At 39.3% G+C, this 27,700-nt stretch overlaps 1 protein-coding gene across 2 annotated transcripts in view; it reads right to left on the bottom strand.

The window, feature by feature from the left end:
* Positions 1-1,511: 1,511 nt before the first annotated feature.
* The window catches only part of abhd18 (abhydrolase domain containing 18), a 46,375-nt gene continuing 20,186 nt past the window's right edge, over positions 1,512-27,700 (bottom strand). For both annotated transcript variants that reach the window (XM_020083054.2, XM_069531856.1), the window contains 12 exons: positions 25,430-25,514; positions 25,231-25,331; positions 23,631-23,706; positions 23,214-23,298; positions 19,999-20,026; positions 13,342-13,480; positions 11,425-11,514; positions 9,801-9,902; positions 9,121-9,353; positions 8,717-8,853; positions 6,422-6,584; positions 1,512-2,404 (listed from right to left, as the gene is read on the bottom strand). In XM_020083054.2, the coding sequence (XP_019938613.1) occupies positions 2,353-2,404; positions 6,422-6,584; positions 8,717-8,853; positions 9,121-9,353; positions 9,801-9,902; positions 11,425-11,514; positions 13,342-13,480; positions 19,999-20,026; positions 23,214-23,298; positions 23,631-23,706; positions 25,231-25,331; positions 25,430-25,514 (1,291 nt within the window). In that variant the 3' untranslated portion in view covers positions 1,512-2,352. The remainder of the gene's footprint in view (positions 2,405-6,421; positions 6,585-8,716; positions 8,854-9,120; positions 9,354-9,800; positions 9,903-11,424; positions 11,515-13,341; positions 13,481-19,998; positions 20,027-23,213; positions 23,299-23,630; positions 23,707-25,230; positions 25,332-25,429; positions 25,515-27,700) is intronic.

Here is a 27,700-nt window from a genome sequence, read left to right as displayed (position 1 = left end):
GGATAGCTCTGGGTCTGTAAAGCAGTCTTTGTAAACAATGTCTGTGGCAATGCACCAGCTGTTGTTCGTGAAAAGACACACACCAGCTCCTCTGCTCTTCCCAGAGTGCCTTGTGAGGTCTGCTATGAAAACACTGCGTCCAGGCTGTTGTTGTTCAGCCAGGTCTCCGTGATGATAGTCGCAGAATGAGGTGTAGTTCTCATTCTGATCACATCCCTCTTGTTTATAAAAGACTTGGAGTTGGCGAGGAACAGACTTGGTACCACTAGTCTGTACGGGTTAGCCTTGAGTCTAGAGCGTCGCCCAGCTGGCTTCCCCTGCTTCTGTTTCCTCTTCCTCTGCTACCTACATAGTTCTGCTGGTGGGTCGGTCATGCAGGTGGTGTCTGGGGTACGTGGGATCTCCGGGGAATAAAGAAGTGTTGAAACTGAAACTCATGCCGGTGGAAATGTACACATGTAAACACGTTTTACAAGCCTGACTGTCGTAAATTACGATGCATAGGTGGCAGAAACGCACTTTAAGCTGGATGCCAACCACCAAATACTTTATAGAAAAAGCCAATGTTTCTCCCTTCTCATTTACTGTTGTAGGTCATTAAATGAGACAGTTTCATAACCAGTTAAAAACTCCTTGTAGGGGCCTTAAAGGCATAGTTCACCCAAAATGACAATTCAGTCATTATCTACTCACCACTATACTGATAATGGGGTGGGTGAAGTGTTCAAGTCCACTAAACACTTTTGGAGTTTCAGGGGTAAACAGCGTTGCAGCCAAATTAATACAATTGACATCACTGGTGACCACTTCCTCAAACGACTGCAACGGCATTATTTACATCATGTTTTTATCCTAAACGTCCGCTGTTATCATCCTGCTCGGAGCAGTGTTCATGTTTGGGCACACACTGCACATAAGCTCTCGCCCAAGGGTGCATGAGACAAGATCAGAGTACTCGCAATAAGTATCAGTAGCATCACTGGTTCCAGTAGCTTCAGTTCTCGCTGATGTCGGCGGTTTACCCCTCATTCATGTCTCGTTTTTTCTGAGGGAAGAGGTTTGCTCCCCCTGACTACTGACGACAGGATCACTTTCATTTTGCTTACAGACACGTGTTGTTGTTTATATCTTGTATGGTAAATAAATGTATTTTATGATAACAGTCAACTTGTTTCATCTCCCTCCTTGTCACAGTCAGTGAGCCGGGCTGTTACACCCCTGAAACTTCAAAAGTGTTTTGTTGACTCAAACACTTCACCCCTCCCACAAGTTATGAGTCACTATCCCTTTAAGGTCTGAGTGAGACATAACTTTTTCTTCATATCCATAAAAAACTGAAGTCATTGTAATCTGCTCTAAACATAGAGTAACATTGTCTGACCAGATAGTCACTTTGAATGGCATTATCTTGGCTCCCAACACTATTGTGAGGAACCTTGGAGTTATTTATTACCAGGACATATGAGAAACAGTCTGTCTCAAAAGGATTCAAAGAATACCTCTCCCTCTCACACTGTTCTTGAAATATTGTATTCACAACAATTGGACAGACATACTGGATGGAAGGACGTTCGGACACTGGCCATCATGGAGAGGTAATTGATGAAAGTACATAAACTGAAATGTAACTGCAGTAAAAACACCAAACACAACTGTAAGAAAAACAGTCTTATTGTTGTAAATGTAAGCACCTCATATGTTCATCAATGTGAATCATTTAAAATAGTATATGATAATAGACAATAAGGATGGTTTGCACTGAGCACTGACTCTTTTCAAACTCTTTGATGTAATTCCCAAAATGAGTGTAGTTTCTCTTCTAAATTTTCATCAGTATTTTATTGACAGTTTGTATTTATTATAAACTATATTAATCAATGATCTGTATTTAGTGCACAACAATGTGTTGAAATTTGCAATATTAAAGGGACTGTTATGTGTGTTTTTCTCACTTTCTCCAGGTGAAATATCCATGACACAGCCCACATGAGGACAGACACGTGCAGTCCACTGGTTTGGACCAGTGAGCCAGTGAAAACCATAGGGTTTATTGTCCATCATCAAAAAGTGAATGTCCCTTAGACATCCACATTCAGGCACTTTCTACAACACTGTTTCATACTGCCACAGTTTCATTCACTAAGCTTGGTTTAGAGGCAACAAGGCACAAACCACTCCCTCTGCAGACACAGGAAATGAAAAGAATTTGAAAGTGACTGAGCTAATGTAACCTTAGCTTTGTGTAATGAACTGTAAAGCTCAGGCACATATCCTCTCAGCAGAAAGCAAGCCTCTGTGGAAATGCTGATCCTGGTGTTGTTACAAGGTGGAAAGAACTTCTGCTGGCCATGGCTAGTTGGGATACTTCAGACAGAATCTGTTGAATGCATCATATATCGCCTGTCTGAAAATAAAACACATGCAGTAAGTTACAGTCACTGTGTCACACTTGTTCTAATGCCTGACAACAGAAACTGAACAGTAGCTATATATTGAATTTGTCTGCATTAAAATACTCTGTGTGAACATCGACAGGAGGAGAGAAGCAAACAGATGACAGACTGAAACCAGCGGACACTGGGCAGGATGTGAATAAAAGGTAATGTGCCATTTAGAACAAATCATACGACTTCAGTCAATACCTCAGTCAGTACCAGTCAGTTCATATGGATTACCATTTTCTGCTGAGAAGAAATCAATCAAAGCCTACAATGTGACCATTAACTTCTACAAAACAGCTGTAATTCACCAATAAATCTAAATATACAATACAAAAGGAGCCAAGTATGAAATGTGTTTCATGAACTACATAGAAGTGTGTTTCACGACCTCACTCATAAAATACCAGACAGAGGGATTAAAGAATGATGGAAAGGTTGCAATTTTGCATTGCTCTTCAATGTTGACACACCATAACTTAATTGTGAGCAGTCCAAAAACATGTTAATTTGTGATTTGCAAACAACACGTTAGTAACATTTTGACAATGTGTGATGTCAGACATCAATTTCATATGTATTTGAGCCATTTGGCCACTTGCCCAGTTTGAATGGTTGACTGCCTCAAGGTCTGATTTGCTGTTGAGGGAGGAGTTTCTTAACACATTTCTTGACACATTGCCTACTGTAATAAACTTTATTTATTGAAGGTTATCTTATTTCTTTGTGCTATCTTCCCTTTCTTTTTTAGCTGATAAAAAAAAAATTAGATTGCCTGTTATGTTTTTTTCTTTCATCAAGATAAAACATTGCCACCTTTGACTTCCCCACTGGCATTTTGTAAGAAAACCCATGGCAAACCCAGCAGTGTTGGATGCACGATACATAACGTCCCAAAGGTGCTCAACTGGATTTAGTATTCACTACGGTGTTTCCATACTGTTACATGCATATCACATGTGCTCAGTGTGAACCTGCTCTCATCTCTGAAGAGTACGGGGAGCCAGTGACGGACCTACTAATTCTGGTGTTCTCTGGTGAATGCCAATCAAGCTCGATGTGCTGGGCTGTAAGCACAGGTCTCACTAGAGGTCGTCGGGCCGTTATACCACCCTCATGGATTCTGTTTCTGACAGTGTGGTCAGAAACAAGCACACCAGCAGTCTGGAGGTCATTCTGTAGGGCTCTGTTCCTCCTCTCACAAAGGAGCAGGTACCGGTCCTGCTGCTGGGTTGATGTCCTTCCACAGCCCTGTCCAGCTCTTCAGCAGTTTGCTGGTATCTCCTCCATGCTCTTGAGATTGAGCTTGGAGACGAACCTTCTAGCGACTGCGAGGAGCTGGACTACCTGTGCAACCTGATCGGGTTGCAGGTTCTGCCTCATGCTACCAGTAGTGACAAGGACACTAGCAAAACATAAACTAGAGAAGAATCAGTCAGGAAGGATAAAAAGAGAGTAGCTGTCTAAGGCCACCACATCTAAAACCATTTCCTTTTGGTGCTTGTCTTGATTTTGCTTCTCCATTGCAACTGTTGTCACTTTCATTTGCATCAAAGCAGGTGAAACTGATTCACAATCACTTGTGCTTCCTAAATGGACAGATTTTTTGAGCGCGATATCTATCACGAATATGCAAAGGGAATAATATTACATGTGGCGCTTTCCCTTGGACTTAATGACCTGAACAGAATTTTGTGGTCTAAGGTCAAGGTCAGTGTGACCTCACAAAGCAATTTCTTTTTGCCTCAGAACACCATGAGGAAATTCATTCACTGCCCTTAAGGCATTCATTTTGTTTAAATAATTTGCTGGTTGCAAGTGGAGGATGGATAATTACTTTACAGTATAAAAGACTTGTTTGTAATATTATTTGTCCATTTACGTCACACAGTGACGTCACTTCTGGTTTTCAATTACCTCTGGTTCTGGCAACTTCCTGTTTGGGGCTTCCTGGTTCTGCAGTAAAAACCAGAGAGACAAATGGTACATGCTCTGAGGAATAATCCACTTGCACCCAATCCAACGCTGTAGGTTTATTTATTTGTTGTTAGACATGCTAAATATAATATATTAGTAAATATTTAGTTAAAAATGTTTGATAAGTTACCTAAAAACAGTGTATTTTCCAATGTGTACCAGCTACAACATCTGTGGTAACTGCCACCTGCAGTGCAAAGCAGCAATGTATAGTTACAATTATGTAGAATGTAACATATAACAGACATTCACAGTTTTCACCAGAATGCTAATGAGGAAGTCTTCAAGTAAATGGTCAACCTTACTACTACGACTCTGTCCTCGGTTTACCTTGGTGTTTAGTCAGACTTACGACACACTGCATGAGAACACTACATTCACACAACAAAGTGCTTTACAACAAACAATAGGAAGATGTGTCTTAAGAAGCGAGATAAAACAGGTAACAGCATATTGTACTAAAGCGTCTCTTTTGGTTGTTAGCCTGGACTTCGGAATGGTTAGCAACGCCCTACCAGAAGATCTCAGACTACATCCTGGCTTGTAGGAAGATGTAAGGTCTGATATATAGGGAGGGGCAAGCCCATGCCTGACTTTAAAAGTGATTAAAATAATTTAAAAATCGATCCTCCACAAAGAAATAAGGGCATGAATGAGTTTTTCCAGGTCTGTATGTAAGATCAAAGACTTAACCTCGGCTATAATTCTTAAATGATAAAGACACAAGTGCACAACCTTAATGTGGGGTTCGAAGCACAGGTTTTGGTCAAAGACCACACCCAAATTTCTGGCTGGGAACTTGGTGAATGGATGGTTGTCACTGGGACTGAAAGATGAAGTGATTAGATTTCTGTGGTGAAAGGTAAAGGTCACAGTGAAATTATATGAATCTGGAAAAAAATGTATGAAGAAACATTTACATGGAAACTACACTGCTTGGCAGAGGCATACAACCGCAGTGCAGTTAAAAGAAATAAGCGGATCTGTAGTAAGCTTTATTTAGTTGTTTTAAGAAACTCCTCCTGGGTTTAAAAAAATGGTACAATGCTAGAGCTCAGCAGCCTTTGAGACCTTGAGGCAGTGAACAGTTCAAACTGGGCAAGGGACCAAATAAGCAACATTGACACATACGAGATCACACGTCATTGACGCATTTTCAATGTGGCATTTATGTGTTTTCAACATTCTGTTCCTTACATGAAGTTTGCACAAATTCACGTTTTTGGACTGTTTGGCTTTGCATTCTAAGTCTACTGGTCCGCCTGATGTGACAGCAGGACAAATCCTGGTTAACACCCGGACCACACCGGCTGCAGGTGACCAGCAGTTCTGCAATGGAGCCGCTCTACCAGCGATATGTTTTTACATAGGGTTTACCCTGAAAATGGCCATACATAATTGAATTTTAATTACGATGTCAGTACGTCAACTCGAAAATCATGGTAACCATTAGAGCAAAACCCCTTCCACAAACCCTGGAAAGGATTCTGAAGAGCCCTGGCTGTACTTGTGAAGATGAGAACCATGTCTCTGTTTATGTCCAGTAGTGATGGGTTTTTTCTTTTGTCTTGTGTCTCTACCGCAGACCAATTAACCTTTATGACACTGCAGTTATCCAACAATATACCAACAACCTGATCCTTGTTTAGGCTGTATGACTGTAGAAGAACTGGCAACTGTTAGATTGTGAGTGATATCTCCAATATGTGTAACACCAGGCAGGGAGGACACGTGGTGGGATTAAAAAATAATATATATTCAAATGAATATGAACATGCAGCAATAAAGAGTGCCCTATATTATAGTCATTACAATATCTCTGCAATCTCCAGAGCTCAGCATTGTTTTTCTGGTCATTCAGTTTAGGCCCTCCACAAAAATATTTAAAACTGCTAAAAAGTATTGTGAGGGAGGGGAAACCCTGAATGACGGAAATCTGTCATAGTGACAGAGAACCTCCGACCCTGCACACATATTTTGCTCTGCATGTCAAGTAAGTGGTTTACCTGAAGACGTTCTGTTTAAACAGGTATGCACTGATGTGTCCGCCATTCAGATATCGGACTTCACATCCAGGCCAGATATCCTGCAGACTGACGACCCCTGTACGAGGGATGTAGGCATCCTCTTTGGCCTGGACTACGATGATGAGACTGGTGTCTACAGGGACTAGGACAGAGCGAAGAACACACACAATTTATTTTCTGTTGGGATATATAACCACACACCTATGACCCCTCTTTTGGCCTGTCTTCACTGGTCATCATTTCAATATAGCAGACATACCTCTAATCATTGAGTGAAAATAAATTATCTATCATCTTGGGACTATTCATACATTCACTTCACATTCTATAAGGAACACCAGACAAACAATGAGTACAAGCACTTTTGCTCTCAAATGTCCTCAGTTCTTCATGACATACCAATTTCACAGGATGTTGGAAACTTTCCTTTAAGATTCTGCTCAATGTTAGTGTAACTGCATTACATGATTTCTGCATGTGTCAACTGCACATTAATTCTGTCAATCACTTGTTCTACCACACCCTATAGCAGTGGTCTCCAACCATTTAAAGCACAAGACCACTTTTTAATTGAAAACGTGAGCCGAGATCTACCACCCCAATATCTTGCAAAAAAAAACACCTAGGAGGGTCATATTTATAATTTCAGTATGAATTCATGCATCTTCAGCTCCTGCAAATATTTCACAATAAAAAACATTTTTAAACAAAAGAATGGATTTGGTCAACAGAAACGCTGGAGTGCTTTTGTTTTGTGTTTGTGACATAAATTCAACAGATAAACATTCAAACTCAGGTGAAAGATCATTTTATTCTGCAGTGAAACACAATGTTAATCTGTCTATGTCACAAACGTATTTACAACACTTCTTGAACCCGTTTCAGAGAAAAAGCACTCCAGCGTTTCACTTCTGAATCCATTCATTTGTTCTAACAGGGCTTTGATTGTTGTCAACAGACCAGAAGATGCAGGACTTCATACAGTAGAGTCCTGACATTTAGTTCAGTACATACTCCGACTTGTATTGAAGGAAATGCAGAAGATAAACCTGCTGCTTCGTCTCCAGTATAGGGGACACACAGCGGGTGTGAACAACAGACAAGCGACCCACAGCAGATCTGCCGCTCAACCGCAGACTGTGAGTCCAGAGAGTTACAGAGATCGATGGTGAAGACTGTCGAGATCGACGGATTGGCGACCACTGCCCTATAGGTTCTAGTGGATTCACATCCAGTGATTGGAGGTCATTGAAGTCCACTAAACTCAATGTCATATTCATGAAACCAGTTAGTGACATGGAGCATTATCACATTGCCATCACGGTCTGCCAACAGCAGCCAGAGACAAACCATTTGCTTTTCAACATTTTTTGTTATTTAATGGGAGCAAACATAAATTACAACAAACTAAACATAAATTTGCCAGCAGTTTATTTATGCTGGCGTCTTGGCAGCTTATCTCAGCTCTCTCCATGTGTCTTTTTTTCTGTCTCTTTCTCCATCATATGTTTCTCTCTCTCACTGGCAGCTTTTCTGCTGCCTTTTTAATCCATGGAGAGTAATTGGCCAACTAGACTCACTTGTGCTGAGTCTGACGAGCTACCTCCACACACTGCAATTGCAATTATGGGTTTAGCTGCTATAAATAATATTATGAATACTATGAAAATTTAGATTTAACCAATTGCAACATGAGAAAAGGACTATATAACTTAATAGGCCAACTTAAATTGAATTCTGGTCATGCAAGATGCACATAATCTTAGTCTAACATTAACTTAATTCACCCCACAGCCAACAAAAATCCGGCAAAATGATTGGTTTTGTTTAAATTAATGTTTGCAGTTCTCAATAATAAAGCATGTTAAAACCAGAATGGTTTGTGTCTGGCTGCTGTTGGGAGTTCCCGGTGGCAATGTTTTTTGCCACATTTTCTTTACCCTAGAATGGGTCCTTTATATTTAAATACCTTACATTTACATTGGGAGTGGCTCATTCCTACAGAGACCACCATATTTACAGTAGTTCAAACTGGACAAACTAAATACCTTTGAGTTTTTATGACAAGGCTACCACATGTTCTCTTTCATGTCTGTAAAAGGGGGGTGAGGTGCAACATGCAACTTCCCCACTAGATTCTACACACTGAACCTTTGATCGAGCATCTCTACCAAAAGTATTTATGACTATCTTCTTTCTTCTGTCCTACGTCTGCTGTGAAACTAATCAAAAATGCTGCCTGAAAAATATGTCCATCTGTACCATAAAACCTACCAGAGAAGTTGGCCATGTGTGTACATTCATCCATAACTCCCTTCATAAAGCTTATCGATTCTTTATGCAAAGATGGCCGACAGCATTTGGCTGAATCCATCTTCTTCCCATGAAGTGTGCTCTTTGCATGTAGACTTCTAGGAAAAAATTATATGAAATGAAAATTAGATGAGAACTAAATGATAAAACGTTTACTGGATCAACCAAAATTATGTAAATATTTGTACATATGCAAGAGGCCCTAATTATATATTAGAACATCAAATCAGACAAGAGCTACAATATATACATATAAGTGTGTATATATGTATATACATAGTTGGAGCATGTTAAACAAAAGGAAAAAAGGAAGTCACACATACAGAAATAAGCAGCTTCAATTGAAAACAACCTGACCTGTTTACCTTGCAATGAAACTTTTTCCACTGCTGTTCACTGATGATAACAGATGGTCTTTGTCTCCAACTTTGCTCCCTTCTTGGCCTCCACCAATCAACGGGCCTTGTTCAACCTCAACTTCCCATCCAGTTTTGGAGTACTGGCCCACTGACGCTCTTTCACCTCTAGACAGACCCAGAAGCTGCTCTATAGTGTCCGCGTTCTTCAGAAGTTCTGTACCCATCCTTAAGGAATCAGCCTGACAGACATGGACAATGACCAAGAGACTGATTCAAAATAATTGATGATCATGCTCAAGTGTGTTAAGAGTAGGGTCAGGGTTACTGCTCTGTTTCTTGGAAAGCTTCCTCAAACATACATTTGACTGTGCAACCATTTGTTATCAATGGACCTTTTCTTGAATATTGACAAATACCTATCACATGTTACCAGAGCCACCCACGGCTTAAATATTTCTATGTGGTCTGATTATCTAAACAAACAAAACAAAACAAAAAAGATCTATGTAATTTTATATTGACATGCAACAAAAGAAATATTAACTTGCATGCTCACAAAGCTAAAACAAGCAAATCTTGCTTTGTGACTAAAGGATTTGAAATCCTTGTCATAATTGATCTGTAACCTTATAGCCAGTTGTATAATCCTGGTTGTGGAGAGTAGAAGTAAGTGAAGGATAACATACCCCACAGTACTCCAACAGGTGAATGATCTCCTCTTCATACACTGAGTTAATGGCATACTGCTTCTCCAGCTCTGTCCAGTTTACTGCTTTACTCAATACACCCTACAACACACACACACACACACACACACACCTTCCTCAGACTTCATTGCTGAACAAATTCTATAGTAAGGCTACCCTTACAATATTTACATGCCTGTTAGTCCACTGTAATTGGTCCTCCAGTCCATACTGGCCATTAAAGGCTCAGTGTGTAAGATTTAGGTAAAAGGGATCTATTGGCAGATACTAAACATAACATGATCAATATTGATGTTTTCACTGGTGTGTTTCATCTAAATTGTATGAATTGTTGTTTTCTTTACACTACAATGGGCCCTTTGTATTTAAATACTTTATTATTAGATCTGGAGCTGGTCCTCTCTATGGAGCCAACCATGTTTTTTACAGTAGCTCAGACTGGACAAACTAAACACCTTTTGAGTTTTTATGACAACTGAATGCTACCACAGGTTCTCTTTCATGTTTGGAAGACAAGGGTATATGAACATATGAAAAGATGATGTGAAATGAGCAGTTCCTAACCCTAACCCGACTTTTGGTTGAAACCATGAACGATAACCTTCACTGAGTACAATTTGCTCAGTGAGGGGAAGTGGAGCCGACTAAACTGATACTGTGGAAAAAGAGTGGGGTTACTGTGGACAGTTTACTTCATGGAGTCAACAGTGTTGACAAAAAATATAACCATAAGTTAACAAAATGTTCCTTATCTGATATTTAGACAGAAAGATTTAAATTTCAATCCCTTGCTACAGTTATTTGTATGGCAAAGCAAATGAATCAGTAATTTACTAGTCCTTTTTCTCAGACATGATAACATACTGTAGCTAATCTGTGATTTACTACAGGTATTATTTGAAATTATGATATCAATGTTGACTGGACTCATCATTGGTTAGACTGAATTCAGGAAGGCCAATTTAAAGCAGCTGAAATGGGCACAAATGAAAACTAGAATTACTTCGATTGTTTGCCTCCGCCAACCAGTCAGTGATTTTTTCAAGATTCACATAAGGTCACTGTGATCTTTGACCACCAAATTCTATTCAGTGAATGTTTGTGACACGTGATGATATTCCCTGTGGGCATTCCTTATCTGTTTCGAATTCAAAACAACGCATGGTCATGTGACCTTACCTTTTTGACTTTTGACCACCAAAATCGAATCAGTTCATCTTTGAAGTGAATGTTTGTACACAATTTAAAGACATTCCATAAAGCTGATCATAAGACATAACATTTAAGAATAACATAGACATATTTTGTGAGGCCATCATGACCCTGACCTTTGGCTCCCAAAATTTAAAACAATTCATTCTTGAGTCCAAGTAAATGTCTGTGCCAAATGTGAAAGCATTCCTTGCTGGTGGAAGATGGGCAAGATTTGGAATGGGTTGGGATAAAACCACACATCTGTATTAAACCTTTCCTTGTCTGTATTTACTGTTCATCAAAATCAGACCAATCAAGCTGCAATTATCACAATGTATCTAATCAAGCTGCAGTTTGATTGCATGCTCTGAAAACTTCCATCATGTGTCAGATACAAAGAGTGTGTTACCGTGGTAAAGACACTTGAGGCAGTGGACCAAGACAAACAGGGAATCAGAGGGATGGGCTTCGGCCAGTTAGTCACTGCCAGGGATGCCATCTGGATACAAAGACAAAAATATGATTTCGGCATGATTTGGTATTTTATGGTTTTTGTATGTGGACATGCATGTAACATATTTGTAAAATTGATTCAGGAAGCAGTTTCTCTTTTTTAAAAAGCAATAGAAAGTGATTGCTGACTTTGTCCTCAGATTCCCAATCCCTAAACCTACTCTTTCTTTGTGTGAGGAGTGTGGGAAGACGCCATACATTATTATGCTCATCTACTCAAGGTCTAGCTAAAATATCATACTTACAGATAAAGAGCTTCCTCTTTAAGTAAAACACTGTTTTGCGATTGAGCACTCCTTACAGCTTTGTGCCAATTTTATGCTAAGGTCATCATAACTTTTGCTTTTCACTTTACTTTTTACTCTTCTCATTCTCATTTTTAAACTTAGTTCATATCTTCTTTTCTCTTAAGTTTATCTTTTGAATTACACTCTTATGCACGTTACAGTAACTTACCAACAAAGCATCTAATTTTTTTGCCAAATCAACAGCCAGCTGATGAGAATACAGCATCAAATGCTTGTTTTATAAACAACTTCATCACAACTTTGTTTAAATATGTATGGAGATTTTGTAACATATGACCAACGCCAATTTTACTGGAGTTTTTATTACAAAGTCGAGCATACAACTTAATTAATCAGCATTGGTTACGACACCAAACCATCAGTTATACACTGACTGCATGCCTGCACCAAGTCTCATCCAGACCCAGTGCCAGAAGAGACTGCCTGGAGAAGAGGCCCCACAGCTGCGACCACTGGCAGGTTAATAGCCACCGAACCATGGTCTGAATTTGAGCAGAGAAGGTCCACAGCACAGCGGCACTCATTCAAGTAGGCTCAATCCAATCAATTGATTCTGCTGTTGACTGGGTGGATTGGATTGGTAGACTGCTTGATATACAATATGTCTACTCAGATACTCTACCATTACTGACAATAATTCCTCAATTCACTTAACCATCATACTTTAAACTGTTTACTCTAACCAATGTTATAATTACTCTAATTTTTCTGACATTCTCCATTACACATGGCATCTATTGCACTTCTGTCCATCCTGGGAGAGGGATCCCTCACATGTGGCTCTCTCTGAGGTTTCTACATTACTTTTCCCCTGTTAAAATGTTTTATTTTTGGTAGTTTTTCCTCACTCTTGTTAAGGGTTAAGGACAGATGATGTCACACCGTGTTAAAGCCTAATGAGTCAAATTGTGATTTGTGAATATGGACTAACAAATAAAATGTGCTTGATTGATTGATGTCGTTACCAGAATTATAACCTCTAAATTTACCTTCAAAGAATAATGTGTGCATTCCTGCATAGATTTGTTTTCCTGTTAATTTTACCACACTTAAACATATCATCTTCCACCATTACTAAAATTATCATCTTTCAATTCCATTGCTGTAATTGCAGATGTTACATTTATTCTATTTTGCATATTCTTCATTTATAATTCTTGTAAATGTTCCCTTCCTTGTACATATTAGCCAATAAATCTCATATTTTTGTATCTGTTGTCATTATGTGTTCTTTGGGAGTAGAGAAGTGAGAGCCTTTGAACCGGGAATTCACGACCATATGATTTTGCTCCGATAAGAGCTGGTGCAAAATGATCATAACGCTACACAGGTAATGCAAATTCTAGTCAGTTTTAAATGTTAAATAAATTGCTGGTGAATATGGGTTTTCAGAATGACAAGCATGTTGGTTAGTTGTGAAGAGGAATACTGGTGGATTGTAGAGGTTTGGTTAAAAAAGGATTAATAATGGAAAAGACAGAATGTGTGCCATTCTGAAGACTTACATATCCTCCCATAGAGATGCCAGTCATTCCCAGTGGCCAGTATCCTCTTCTCTCCAGCCAATGGAGAAGCACTGTTGACTCCAGGATCAATGCCCCTCCCATGACAAACAGGTCTGAAACATTCTTTAGACTGGACCACCTAAATTACTCACAAATAAAGTCCTTGTTCACTTTACACTGAAATTATCTCATCTTTAGAAGAAGAATTCACTGAAAATCTATCTTGGTATGAAACAACATCATCTCTGAGTAATTTGATGATGCTTCACAGAGAACGGCACCTGTAATCTTCCTGAATTCACAGCAGTTAAAATGGGTTTTAATAATTGCAAGAGAAAATGTAAAATCATTCAAGACTAATTTGCATTTTCCATATGTCATTGGGTGGTATACATTGCATTCAGAAGTATTCAGACCACTAACTTTTTTGTTTTGTTGTTGCCTTACACTACACCTGTTACAAGGTGCAAAGAAGGCAAGGCACAAAATTGCGATTCGAATTTGAATGCTGGCCCCTTGGGAGAAAATGCATTCAAGAGTGAAAGCAGTAACCCGGAGTACTTCCATTGTAGAGGTTGTTGTAGCAAGTATTTCCCTGTATGTGTTTTCTTCGAAAAAAGTTCAAATAGAGCTGCTTGTGTTCAGACCAGACTGAATATAAAGATGGACAACATGACACAGCCATGCGTTTCGCTTGCCACCTGGTAAACCATGCCTCCTTCCTATTCGCAGATGGAACATGGATCAAACAAAAAAGTCAAAGTTGAACAATCAATAAATATTTCTCGAAATTGTTTCTGTCATCTTAGGTAGTTCTTAATTTTTGGTAAGTTTGGTTCTAGTTAGTTATTTGATGATATAAAATTGGGTTGAAATGTAACCCTTGGTTACATTTAAAAGTATAATGTGTAGCAGAACCAAAGGTACTAGGTAAGCAGGAGCCCTGGACTTGAATATCAGTAACAAGACTTCCAGAGGGTAGGTTATGTAGGAAGGCCTTGGCATTTCAGCTGTGTTTTTCACCCAGACTCTTCAGGCATTGTTCAACAATTCTCAGGAATTTCTTTAAATTTGCTCTATATCCAAAGAAAACTCAGATTCATGATGCTTTCTTAAACTGCACCTGTGTTCTTATAATAATGAATGCCATGTTTTCGCAAGTTGCTAATTAGCATAGGTTACAGGCTACAGAGACTACAGGGCCACATGCACAGACGGAAATCACAGAAACTGAAAAGGATATTTAAGAAGTCAAAAATGTCTAAAAAAAAATCGAAAGACTATGGCATACAGGACTCAACCCATAAAAAAAGGGTTATATTTTATAGTGTCAGCAGTGGGGGTGGGGGGCTGCACAGAGTTTTCATTGGTAAGACAGTACTGCATGTTTTAAATAATATTTGGGTATATTTTTTAAACTGCATTATCTGTAATCTGGGAAACCAAGCGATAACCATTTGTGTCAGGGACAGAGTAACACAAAGTGCAACTTTAACTGCTTCGAGCTCGGATCAGGTTTAGACACAGGTTCGGGTTGGGCCCTGTGCACAGTGCTCTCCTGGGCATTTATCATCTCAGAATCAGAAAGTCAGCTCGTTTTTCAGAATAAACAGGCTATAATTGGATGGAACATTTGAGCTAAACTCTGGAAAGCAGGTCCAAGTGATACTGCCAGTACTGTTGAAGATCTGGTGTGACACCTTTTTTTGTTATTAGGCCATCTGCATCCTTTGTGGTCCTGATCTAAACCAGCCTCGCTCTGATGCAGGCAAGTGTATCTCCTCTGCTGTGGCTGGGTTTGGAGCCCTGGACAGTGCTGTGTACTGTAACTAAATTATTGCCCGGGCACGTGTACAGTCCTGTATGTAATGTGGAGCAGTCACAGTCTGAACTTCAGATTCTGAGCAGGTAGGTCGAAATGAGGGGTTTGTGGTCAGTCTGTATGAGAAATACCATCCCAAGCAGGTAGGACTGTAAAACGCTAACATGCCAAGGTCAGCGCCAGAACCTCTTTTTCAATTTGGACATATCTGGCCTCTGCCTCTGTCATGCTGGGCAAGATGATGAGAATGAGGAAGCATCTACTGCAACTATTGTCTCTCTGTTTGGGCAGCATTGTGCCAAAACATTAGGTAAATGCTGTTCTCGAAGCAGCTCCTTAAAAGCTTGTTGCTGCATGCATTCCCAGACCCAGTCATTGTCTGCCTTGAGATCTCCAATTAGCTTTGTGAGTTCAGCGACACATGGTGAGAACCTATCCACATTCCTCACCATGTCCAAAAATGTTCTCACAACAGCCACATCATTGGGATTGGGCATCCCTGTGATTTCCTTGATTTTACCAGGGTCTGCTTCAATGCCCTGTGCGCTGATGACCTACAAATGTCACCTGATCTACTAAAAAACTGATGAAGGTAGTGAGTGGGGCTGATTGTGGGTGTAGGAGCACCTGCCAGTCTTTGTTTAGGTGGGTTAAATCAACACAGATGTGGATCCCTCCCTGTGGTTTGGGTGCAACGACCATACCTGCGCACCATTTTGTGGGCTCTTCAATGGCCGTGATCACTCCCATTTTCTTCATCCTTTTGAGTTCCTCTTTAACTTTGTCAACCAAAGGGACAGACACCGTAGCAGTGACAAAGCATACGACTTGGCTTCTTCCATCTTAATCTTATACTGTACTTTTGATGCGGGCATCCCAAGCCTGTACAGCTGTTTGTAGTTTGCTGCCAGCCCCTGAATACTGTCAACTAGCCTCTGTAACTGCAGCATCTTGATTGCTGGTAGATCAAGTTGAGGAGTAGCTAACCTGTGTATGACAAACACAGGTTATGTTGTTATTAATTGTTGTTCATATTCTTGTATTCTATGACACCATTGAACTGTCCTCTCACTTGCTGGGTCCTTGTAGTGCTTTTGTTGCTCTGGTGAGTGTGATATGCTTTCCTGAATAGGTGGTTGATGATATGGTTGTTAAATGTTATTTGCCCATTAATTTTCAGTGTCTTTGATTATGTTTTTTAAATGTCTCTTGTAGACACCTCTCCAAGGGAATTTGTCTCCATCTCCTGTTCCTGAAATGCATTAACTCTGCAAAATCAGCAAACAGGCGCAAAGTATCCTTTCTTATGGCATTTCCAACACTCTTTGTCCTGGTCAACAGTTATTCAGGGGATGTGTTGGTGCTTTGTCACATAGTGCACAGCTTTTTGTCCCTTGTAGAGACTCTTTGACCCTCAGCCTGGGCAGTTTTCCATGTCTGACCTGGTTGGTGAAACCTCTTTTTCCTTTTATTTCACCATATCCACTATGTCTATTTGGTCTGTATAAGTTTCTGGACTACTTTACGTTGTCTGATTTTGTGAATTGCTTTTGCCAGTGGAAGTTCACTGTTCATCTGCAGGCTCTCTGTCAGGCCATGACATCTTATGCCTACCACCAACCTGTCTCATATAATTTCTTCCTGCAGTATGCCATATTGACCATGTTCTGCTACTTTTTAAACAACTGAAATGAAAAATTCAGCTGTTTCTCTTGGCATCTTGTGTTTTATGTTGTATGCAAAGTGTGCTTAAAATATCATCAGCTTTATCTCCCTTGGTATAATCTAATGAGGTATTCTTTTTTCAACTGGACTTATGGAACACAAGGAATCAATCTCTTGCTCCGTTTCTATGCTTTAGATAGATAGATAGATTAACCTAATTGATCCCAGTTGGGAAATTGTTGTGTCACAGCACCAGGTCAACATTCACAGAGAGTAAGACACAAAAAGACAAGGTGCAAAATTGCAGTACTTGACATGACAAGATATAACTAAATGTGGTAAAATGGGTATGACTATAATATGAGCAAAATAAATAAATAACTGACAGTTATTGAGGCAGTAATTACTATTAAGTACTATCAGAGGTGGAAATTGTACATTCTTATTGCTGTGGGCAGGAAAGACTTCCTGAATCTCTCCTTGCGGCAGTGGAGCTGAATCAGGCTGTAGGAGAAAGTGCTCCGCTGTCTGTCCACCAGGTGGTGGAGAGGGTGGTCTTGATTGTCCATGATGGATAAGAGTTTATTCAACGTCCTCCTCTCCACCACCGTTTCCAAAGTGTCTGGTTTGCAGCCAATGACGGAGCCAGCCTTCTTAATCAGCTTGTTCAGTCTGTTGGTGTCACCGGCTCCGATGCGGCTCCCCCAGCAGACCACAGCTACACTGGCTACAACAGACTGACAGAATATTTCCAACATCTTGCTGCACAAGTTGAAAGATCTCAGTATACATATAATCTTCAGTGTACTGAACCTGTTGAAGAACAAATTTTGTTCATTTACCCTCTCCAGGCTGCCTCCTGGCTGTCTGCTTTTCGCCTTGAACCCAGTTATTTCCCTCATTCCAGACCACACATCCCTCACATTGTTCTTCTGGAGTTTGACCTCCAGCTTCCTCCTGTAGGAGTCTTTGCACTCCCTCAGCTTTCCCCTCAGGTCGTGTTGTATGACCTTCTGTTCTTGTCTGTCCCCAGACCTGAAGGCGGTCTTCTTCTTGTTGAGAAGAACTTTCAGCTCAGTGGGGATCCAGAGCTTGTTATTCGGAAAGCAGCGTACAGTCTGGGCTGGCAAGGTGGTTTGTTCACAGAATTTAATGTATTCTATTAGGCAGTCCGACATGCTTTTGATGTCCTCCCCATTTGGCTCACAGAGCACATCCCAGTCAGTAGACTCGAAGCAGTCCTGCAGTGCCTAAGTGGCCTCCTGAGTCCACCTCCTCACATTCCTTGTGAATGCAGGCTGTTGCTGAACAAGAGGGACATACTTCGGTGTCAGGAGTACCAGGTTGTGGTCTGATCTGCCGAGTGGGGGGAGGGCAGTGGCACTATATGCATCCAGAGCATTTGCATACAGAAGGTCCAGTGTTTTACTGTCTCTTCTGGGGCAGTTAACATACTGGCAGAATGAAGGTAAAGTTTTGTCCAGTGTGACATGATTATGGTGGTGTCACTCGCTACAGTCGCATCAGCTCACATACTCACATACAGTGCAATCCCTCCTCCCTTCTCTTTACCGCTCTGAATAACGTCCCTGTCCGCCCGAACAGTAGTGAAGCCGTGTAACTCCGCGCTGTAGTCTGGGAATTCCAAGTGCAGCCATGTCTCGGTGAAACACAACAAGCTGCACTCAACGGTATTCCCTCCGGGTCTTAATCAGCGCACTGCACTCGTCCATCTTATTCCCCAAGGATCTCACGTTTCCCATGATGACCGCAGGAACTGAAGGTTTGTTTCCTCCTCTCCAGTCTGCGCTTAGCTCCAGCTGTGCATCCCCGGCATCTCCTCTGTAGCTCCTTTCTCACCGGGCAGCAACACAGGTTTACTCAGCGCAGACAGCTGGTCGCGTGAGTAAACAATGCTCTCACTCTTCTCTGTGTGGCTCGTCACACAAAGAGTGTGAAAAGTAGCAGAAAAACTAGGAAAAAAGTTTTAAAACAGCACGTAGCCATTGCAACTAAGTCCCCAGACAATTACTGAGACAAAAATAAAAGAACAAAGTGACAAAAAAACAAGTCAAGAAAAAACAACGGAGCGGTAACAGGCTGCCACCTAGCATGGCGCCATTTTCAAGAGAAAATCTGTCACTCACCCTGTTGCAGGCAAGCATGCTTATATGGGGCTGTCCTTCCACCCATAGCTTCTCACCAGCTCAATAGCTCTATGCTGCAAACTGCTTGTTAGCTTGCCTTGTTTAGTTGTTTCCGCAATTATCCTTTGTCAGGATCTTCAACTCATCTGTGAGCAAATTCAGCGCCGATGACACCATGTTATATGATACGTTTGTGAATCGTGGAAACTAAACAGGTGTGTCACTGTCATGTAGTATTTTCAGGACATTCATTTACCTATGGTTCCATCTTTTTATAAGATCTATGGTTTAGATGTGTCACATTTGAGTACTTTAGCTTTTTTATGGTAAAAAATTCCTCCTGAACATCCTGTACATCTGATACCCAGCTACCAGAAGCGCTCGCTTGAAGTTTTTGTTAGTAATGAAGGTTAAACCAGCTATTAATTCTAAGTGTCACTTACTTTTTCCACCTGCACTGGGAATGGGTGTGACATTAAAAATTATAATTGTTTGTTAGTAGCTTAGGCACATTTTGTTTGTCTGTACTTATGACTTAAATGAAGACCAGAGGACATTTTCTAACCAATTAAAGCTCCTACAAGGAACATTTTATTTTCAATGATTTTGGTGTCTCTGTGGACAAAAGCAGTAGTGTTTCCATCATCTATCTTAAAACCTTGGTAATTTCAATGTGAAAGAGATATTTTGCTAAATATACAGATCAGCTGGTTACCCCTCAAGTAGAACACATTCACCAAAAAATTTAATTTGTCTCCATAAAGCAGGTTCCTCAACAACCTTATAAACTGACTCTTTCAGATTTTAGTCCATATTTTCCATTAAGAAACAAAATACAGAGACATTTTGTTGGAAGATCATCACTTTCAGTTCTGAGTTAGGATGATGTCCAATATGTTATATAAATATAGATAGACAGATAGATAGATATAGAGATTGATTTGTCAGGGATATAAAAAAACAAGAAAATATTCAAAAGGGTAATTGAACAAGTCACAAGCATGTGAAAGGGAGTTAACTTACAGTTGGTCCTTAGGTTTACGAGAGCCATGTAAAAGGATAGTCAAGGAATAAAATATTGTTTGCAGATAGCATTCATTATATGAAGACAGTCAACACAGAACGGAATTCAGTCCCAAGAGAGCCTGATGCTGGCAAGATCATATTCTAATTTATATTTGATTCATACCCTTGTTTCATCAAGACACATTCAGTATTTTTTCCAAAACAAACACAATTTGACTGATTTTATACATGGTCAGCTGAAGTACTGAAATGTACTACACAGCCTTTGTAAACAGCAGTATAATAATCTCTTTCTCTGTAGAAGCTTGGTCAGATGAAGGAAAAGACAGATTATGTCATTGTGATGTCATGAAGAGACAACACATTTATAATAGAAGGTGGTATAAATTGAATGTGTTGCATTTAAAAGAAACAACATTTGTACAGAATTTGAAGGCAATCCCTTCGGCTGATTTTAAGATATCTTGTTCAAGAAAAACATATTTCATGACGCCACCGGTTCATTGACCTTTGGCAACCAAACTGAAATCCAAGTTCAAGTGAATGTTTGTGCCAAATCTGAAAGAATGTCCTGAAGATGCTCGAGAGATATTACCATCACGAGACAAATATATGCTTTGTGAAGTCACAGTGACGTTTACCTTTGACAAACAAATTCAATTCAGGTCATCCTGATTCCTAAGTCTAAGTGATTGTTTGTGCCACATGATATTTCCTTTGAGCATTCCTGATATATTGTGTTTAAAACAACACTTTAAGATTTTAAGAGTGAGGCGAAAATAGTTCATAGTTTGTTACCAGTATATCTGCTTAACAGTTGCTAACATACTGTACGGTACCTCTATTTTCATGGACACAGAGACTCGGTTACCTTTATTTCTTTGGTTAATCGCTGATATAACTGTGACCTTTCATCACATTTTTAATTCATTTTGATATGCTATGGTTTAATTGTACCTCTTTTACATGTTTAATTGAAATTGAAACTGTTATCTCCACCATTATAGAACAAATTTTCATTATTTGCTTGCTTCCGGTCTTGTTTTGTAAAATTTGGATGGTAAAGTTTTATTGATTTTTTAAAAAGGCTCTGCAACCGCCACTGTTTCCAATCACAACCCCAGGACCAAATCCCTGCATAATCTGAATGGCCAGTTTTACCTTTACAAAAGCCTTGTTGTAAAGCCTGCATGTATTTAAATAGCAGATCACCTCAATTTGATGCTATGTAATGTCATATTTTATTGTAACTCAGGTCGAAGATTATCACATCATATGACTAAATGTGATACAATAGTGTCTCAAACATACAGCTTTAAGACAAAAACATGAAGCGTCAGATTTACTAAGAAGATTGCATTTACACTTGGCATTAAATGTGTTTCATATCAGGATTGTATCTAGAAATTATTTTAAGCTGACTATAATTACAGCTGGTATTCATTGAAGTGTTCATATTGAGATCTGATTGCTTTGTCCAGTTCATCCAGCAAATAGGGGGGGTGGAAGAGCCAGTGAGGGAGAAGAACACTAAAGACCATTTTGGACTTGACCTCACATAAAACTGTGTTGAGGAATTGTTAATCATCCTCACACATTACTGTATATGCCACAATATATTATGTATATAATATATATTACATTATATCTGTACACCATTAAGGGAATAGTGCTTGTCTAGTGTGACAGCAATTCTAGCCTTTCATAGATGAATGGGTGACACAAGTAGAGGAACATATAAGGGGGTGCTGTGAGAAACATCTTCAGACCTGGGGGGGACAATTGCTCATATTACTCTGTTAGTGTTTGTATATTGTTCCACCTTCTGGTCTCCTTGATGCATTAAGCCTAAGTTAAAATCTTCTGCATAAGACATCAGGTGCTGCCTGAGTTCTCCTTTCACAAGCTTCCAGAAAACCTCCATAACAGTTACATTTTGGCATCACTAAGTCTTTATTATCCCATCTCCAACTGGTTAAAAATGCAGCAGCAAGAGCTTTAACAAGGTCAAAAAAGAGGGAACACATTACACCAATTCTCGCCTTTGTTGCCTGTCAGCTACAGGATTAATTTTAAAATTATCATGTTTATGTACAAGGTACTAACTGATATAATGGTTTAAATGGTTGTATTTATATAGCAATTTTCTAGTCTTGATGACCACTCAAAGTACTTTACAGTAGAGTTTGCCATACACCCATTCACACACACATTCATACAGTGTATCTATTAGCAGGACCTTTTTTTTCCTATGAGGGGCAATTTGGGGTTCAGCATCTTGCCCAAGAAAACTTCGGCATGCAGATGGGGAACACTGGGATGGAACTGTCGAACTTTTAGTTGGTGGACGACGGCTCTGCCCCACAGCCACAGCCGTCCATGTAGCCCCATCCAACATTGCAGAGCTCCTGTCAATACCACACAGTCAGGGCATTGAGATAATCTGAGAAGTGACTTCTGTCTGTCCACAGATCGAGGTCTAAGTGTTTTGGGGGACGGATTCATCACCTCAATATGAATTTTCAAAAGTCATTTGAAAACACACTTTTATTCTAGCCTTTCAATGTGCCTAAATTTTTCTGTTGTATTATGGTTGTTGTTGTTGTAGATTTTATTGTTATCACTACTTATCTGTTATCAGTTATTTTCTGTAAAGCACTTTGGATCAACAATATTGTGTTTAAAGTGCGATATAAATAGAGCTGAATATGCCTACTCAATACTCTATGAGTACTGAGAGTAACGCCTCAATTCATTTGTCATCACTGCTCCCTTCATCTCTACCAGACATTTTTTTATGTATAAATACTTGAAACATTGACACACTTCTCCATTATGTGACAAACGTTTTCTTCTCATCACTGTTGTAATTACTACTATTTTGTTGATGCATTCAATTAGACGCTGCATCTATTGCACTCCTGTCCATCCTGGGTCTTATCCATCCTATTAAAAGGTTTTTTTTGGGTGATAGATTTCCCTACTCTGGTTGAGGTTTAAAGACAGCGAATGTTGCAGCTTTTTAACTCCTATGAGACTAATTGTGATTTGTGAATATGGGCTATACAAATGGTAAATGGTTAAGTATCTTTGGGCAGCATCTTGCCCAAGGAAACCTCAGCATGCATTTGATGAAAAATAATTTTCAAAGGATATTAAAAAAGGAAAACTAAAAAGAAGGGGGCAGATGTGAGAAGACAATAGAAGGATATAATATGGGTTCTCCAGAAGCAATGAAGCCATTCCTGCCTCTTTGATCATGGGCCTCGCCATCAGGGTCCGCCGACGCCAGAAAAACTACAAACCCACACACACAATACAATACATATGAAATGACTTCTTGTTACTTTTTCCAAAAATCAAGGTTGAACACATTTTACATGAATTTGTTAGAATATATTTCAATTTCTAATAAAAGTGACAGCCCTGTGCAGATCATGAGTATTTTATCCTTTGTGGGGGCTGCCTGTGAACACTCATATACATAGTATTAACATAACCCTAACCCTTATCCTGTTTTTTTAATATTTCAAATAAGACATAGCATATCATATTTCATCACATACTAGGTTTGAAACAGGGCCTTTGATGTTCAAGTTATGTTGAGGTTAAAAGGTTAAGAGCCTTACATGATCTCCAGTCCCAGCCAACTGGATACATACTGGTCTGTTCTTCTGCCATCTCTTAGGAACTATAAACTGAAAACTGAAAAAACACAATGATAACTCATTTGGATGCCACAGCACACAAGCACCTCATGAGCGATCTCTTGTAAATGAATTGTCTAGCTAGAAGAGGTTAGTGAGTAATATTCTTGTTACCTCCACCAAGGGAGTTATGTTTTCATCTGAATTTGTTTGTCTGTTTGTTACTTTGAAGGATTATTCTAAAACTACTCAACTGATTTCCATGAAATTTTAGTAGAGGGGTGGGGGAAGAACCACAGACGAATCAATTACATTTTGGAGCAGGTGTATATAAACATGCTGATGTAGGGAGTTTTTTGTATTTAATGTGTGTAACTGGACATTGATAATTAAGCCCTGACTAACACACACCATGGGATGAAAGCACCACTATAAAATTAAATGGTTATGTTATTATTATATTATTAATATTATATCTGTTTGAGACTTTAGAAACAATGACAATGTTTTCCTGAAGGTAAAAACTTTATGGAAGATTTTGACACAGGATTTCTCCTGATGATGCTGATGGAGAGAAGCAGTGGGAAATACAGAGAGGAAAGGAGAGCCAGCAAGTGTGAACGAGTCTTGGAGCGCTGCACACAGCCCAAAAATAAAGCAACAGCACAAAGCATTAAGTTAGAGACTCTATATGGTTTTAGATTTCAAAAGTGTAAAAATGTTTGTGTCAATATGAAGATGAAAGAATGATGGGCTGCCAGTCAAGGTGATTATTTAGAAAAAATAAAATGTTTGTGTAATGAGCTGTGATTAGAATTTTAGTCTTTCCCCTTTTTTCCTCAATCCACTTATTTGAAACGGAACTAGAATTACTGCACTGCGGTTCTATGCCTCAGCCAACCAGTCGGTTTTCACGTACACATTTCCACACGTCTTTTTCCAGATTCATATAGGGTCACTGTGTAATTACTTCATCTTTGAGTCCAAGAGACAACTATTGAAAGTTTGAGAAAATTCCCTCAAATCTGTGATATATCACATTCAAGACTGCCAAAAACATGTTTCTGACCTTGACAACTTAAATCTATTCAGTTAATCAGTGAGTCAAAGTGAACATTTGTGAGGTCACTGTGACCTTGACCTTAGACCTTCAGGCACCAAAAATTAATCATTTCACCTTTGTGTCCAAGTAAGCATTTTAACAATTTTGAAGACATTCCCTCAGGCTGATCTTAAGATATCATGTACAAGAAAAACATAAACTTTGTGAGACCACCTTTACCTTGATCACCAAATTCTAATCGGTTTATCCTTGAGTCCAAGTGGATGTTTGTGCCAAATGTGAAAGGATTCCTTGATAGTATGACAGAGATATCACCCTCACAAACCAAAAGATGTGTTTTTTGTGATGCTAACCTGACCTTGATCTTTGAACATCAAAACCAAATTTAAGGAAATCCCCTCAAGGCATTCTTAAGATATCGCACGGACAACCCGAAAAAAAAAAAAAAATGGCTGTCCCAAGCGCAGAGGCATAACAATGTGAAGACCTGAGTAGAAACATAGCAGGTCTTTTGTCTACCTGGCTTTGACAGCCTCTGGTGGCAGAATTCCAGGAACCCAGTGCTCCAGAGGAGAGATGAAGAACCCATCATGGATATGACAGTCTGAGTGCTCCTCTGTCTGGATACCAAGAAACAAACAAACATAAAGCAACTGTGAGAATACAAATAGTAGTTACTGTGTATGGGTAAGAAATGAAGAGATAAAAGATGAAAAACCTTGCTAATGTAGACTGGATAGTCCTCAGGCACAAGAGACTTGCACTTCTCTCTGTCTCCAATAATCTTACGGAACTCAAAGATTCTGCAAAACACAAACAAGGGGGAAATCAGGTTAAAGATCTCTTTATGCTGCACACAACTAACTTTACTCAGTCCCAGTTTGCACCCCGGTGCGCTCTCCTGTCTGGCTGGCTTTTCACTCTTCTTCCTTTAATCGGTGTGATCACCAAGGAAAGACAACCATGATCTTCAAACAGGGGAGTCATTAGCTAACAGCAATCAGCTGTGCTAATTTACTCCAGCACAGCTGGAGTTGCTCCCCTGAGCCACCTCCACACCCACAATAATAAAATAATCACTCTCTCTCTCGCACTGTATGTAGATCACACTACTACATGGAGCTCAAGCAACGATGGCACTAGGGACAAAATGGTCCCTGCCACCTAAGTTGCGAGAGATCTTTTGTTCTTGTAAAGATGATGATGAAAATTAACATTATTACTGTTAATAATAATAATTAAGGGATACAGACAGGAAGTGGGTAGACAGGGCGAAGTGCTGTTGCTAAAATCAAACACTGCCCTAATAAGTAAGAACATGCACTAACCATGCATTTTGTTGTGTAAAACATTTGAACGAGACCACAAAAATTTCATGTAAATGGAATGATCATTCTTATGGAGTATAACTTGTCATGGGTTATACCCCATAAGAACGGATCCTGATAAAATATAGGAAAATATGTAATTTCCTGTTGCCAGTGGGTGGCAGTTTAACTTAAACTGAATACTGGGATGTAAAAGTCTTCATGCCAGGAGTCTTATCAAACATTCAACATTTGGGGAAGATTGGACAACCATTGAATTTTAATTGTTGAACAAAATTTGATATGTACATGCAATCATTTACACTCTGTGATGTAACCTTTCAACCTCAGTTATGGTTTTATAACTTATTCCTTTTTCTGTTCATCTTAGCTCTTAATGTACAATACTTCATCTTATATTTCACAATTTGAAATGTAATCTCTCAGTGCAATAATTTTTTCTCTACCATATATATCACAAGTGCAATTCCTCTATTTATATGTATATAACTTAGTTTCTGTCTGATGTTTATAATTTTATATTTTTATTTTTTTCTACATATGTGTACTTTATGCAACTACAATAAGGAAATTTCCCCTCTGTGGGATGTATAAAAAGTCTGAATCTGAACATGCCAAGCCATACAAAAAAGCGTCTTTACATTGTTTTTTATCTCTTTTTTGTGTTTTTAATTATACTTAACTTTCATCACCAAACCAAAACATCAACACATTTACAAAACATATAGTAAAGTCCAAACATACAAAAGCATAAAAGACAATAACAAAAGATCACAAAAAAGCCTGACTGGACAGAGATTACTACAACATTATAGCCTCAATCAATTAGTGAAAATTAAGCATATGGCGAGTCATAGGCAGACTGGATATCACGCAAAATTCAGGGTGTCATTCTGGGAAGTTAAGGTACCTTATAATTGGATCACAGGTGCTTTCAAAACAAGGAGCACTGGTAGCTTTCCATTCACTGCATATTATTCTCTTTGCAACTAACACACCAAATATAAGGGTCTGCTATACAGTATTTGGCAATGCAAGAGAAGCTATGAATGGATCCTCTCCATCCCTGACCTCCAAATGTTCAGATTCACTGCATAGACAGGAGAACTGTTTCTTGCTGTGTGAGATCATTTCACTTGGGAAACTGTTCTCGCCAATAAATTAGAGCTCTGGCATTAGCTGCCTAATAGTAATGTTGGAACACTGGAGGGTAAAAAAAAACCCAGCTTCTCTGGCTTTTGTAAGTGGGTCTTGGAAGTAAGATGCGTTTTATACCATGTATTCAGTGCATCGCAATAGTCCAGATGGGAAAAGACAAAGGCATACTTAGCTTTTCTAAGTCAGGGAGAGATAGAACTAATGGAAGTAGCAGGAAATAATAATATTATTAACGTGTGTTTAAAAATGTATATATAGAATATATACATTCTATAGGGAATAGAATGTGACACCTAGATTTTTAGCTGTTGTTTTAAAATTGGTTGCCAGGGGACCGAGAAATGCTAGGAGTAAATGCGGCACTAAGGTCAAGGAGCAGCAATATGGAACAATCACCAGCATCGGCAGACATCAATAAATCATCCGAACTGTGTTGTTTGCCAAATCTAGACCGGAGTTTATGAAAAATCATATTATTGTCACACACAGCTAAAAGTTGGGTT

The sequence above is a fragment of the Paralichthys olivaceus genome, chromosome 9 (assembly GCF_024713975.1).
Source record: "Paralichthys olivaceus isolate ysfri-2021 chromosome 9, ASM2471397v2, whole genome shotgun sequence".
Lineage (NCBI taxonomy): Eukaryota > Metazoa > Chordata > Actinopteri > Pleuronectiformes > Paralichthyidae > Paralichthys > Paralichthys olivaceus.
This window is presented reverse-complemented; position numbering and strand designations above follow the sequence as displayed.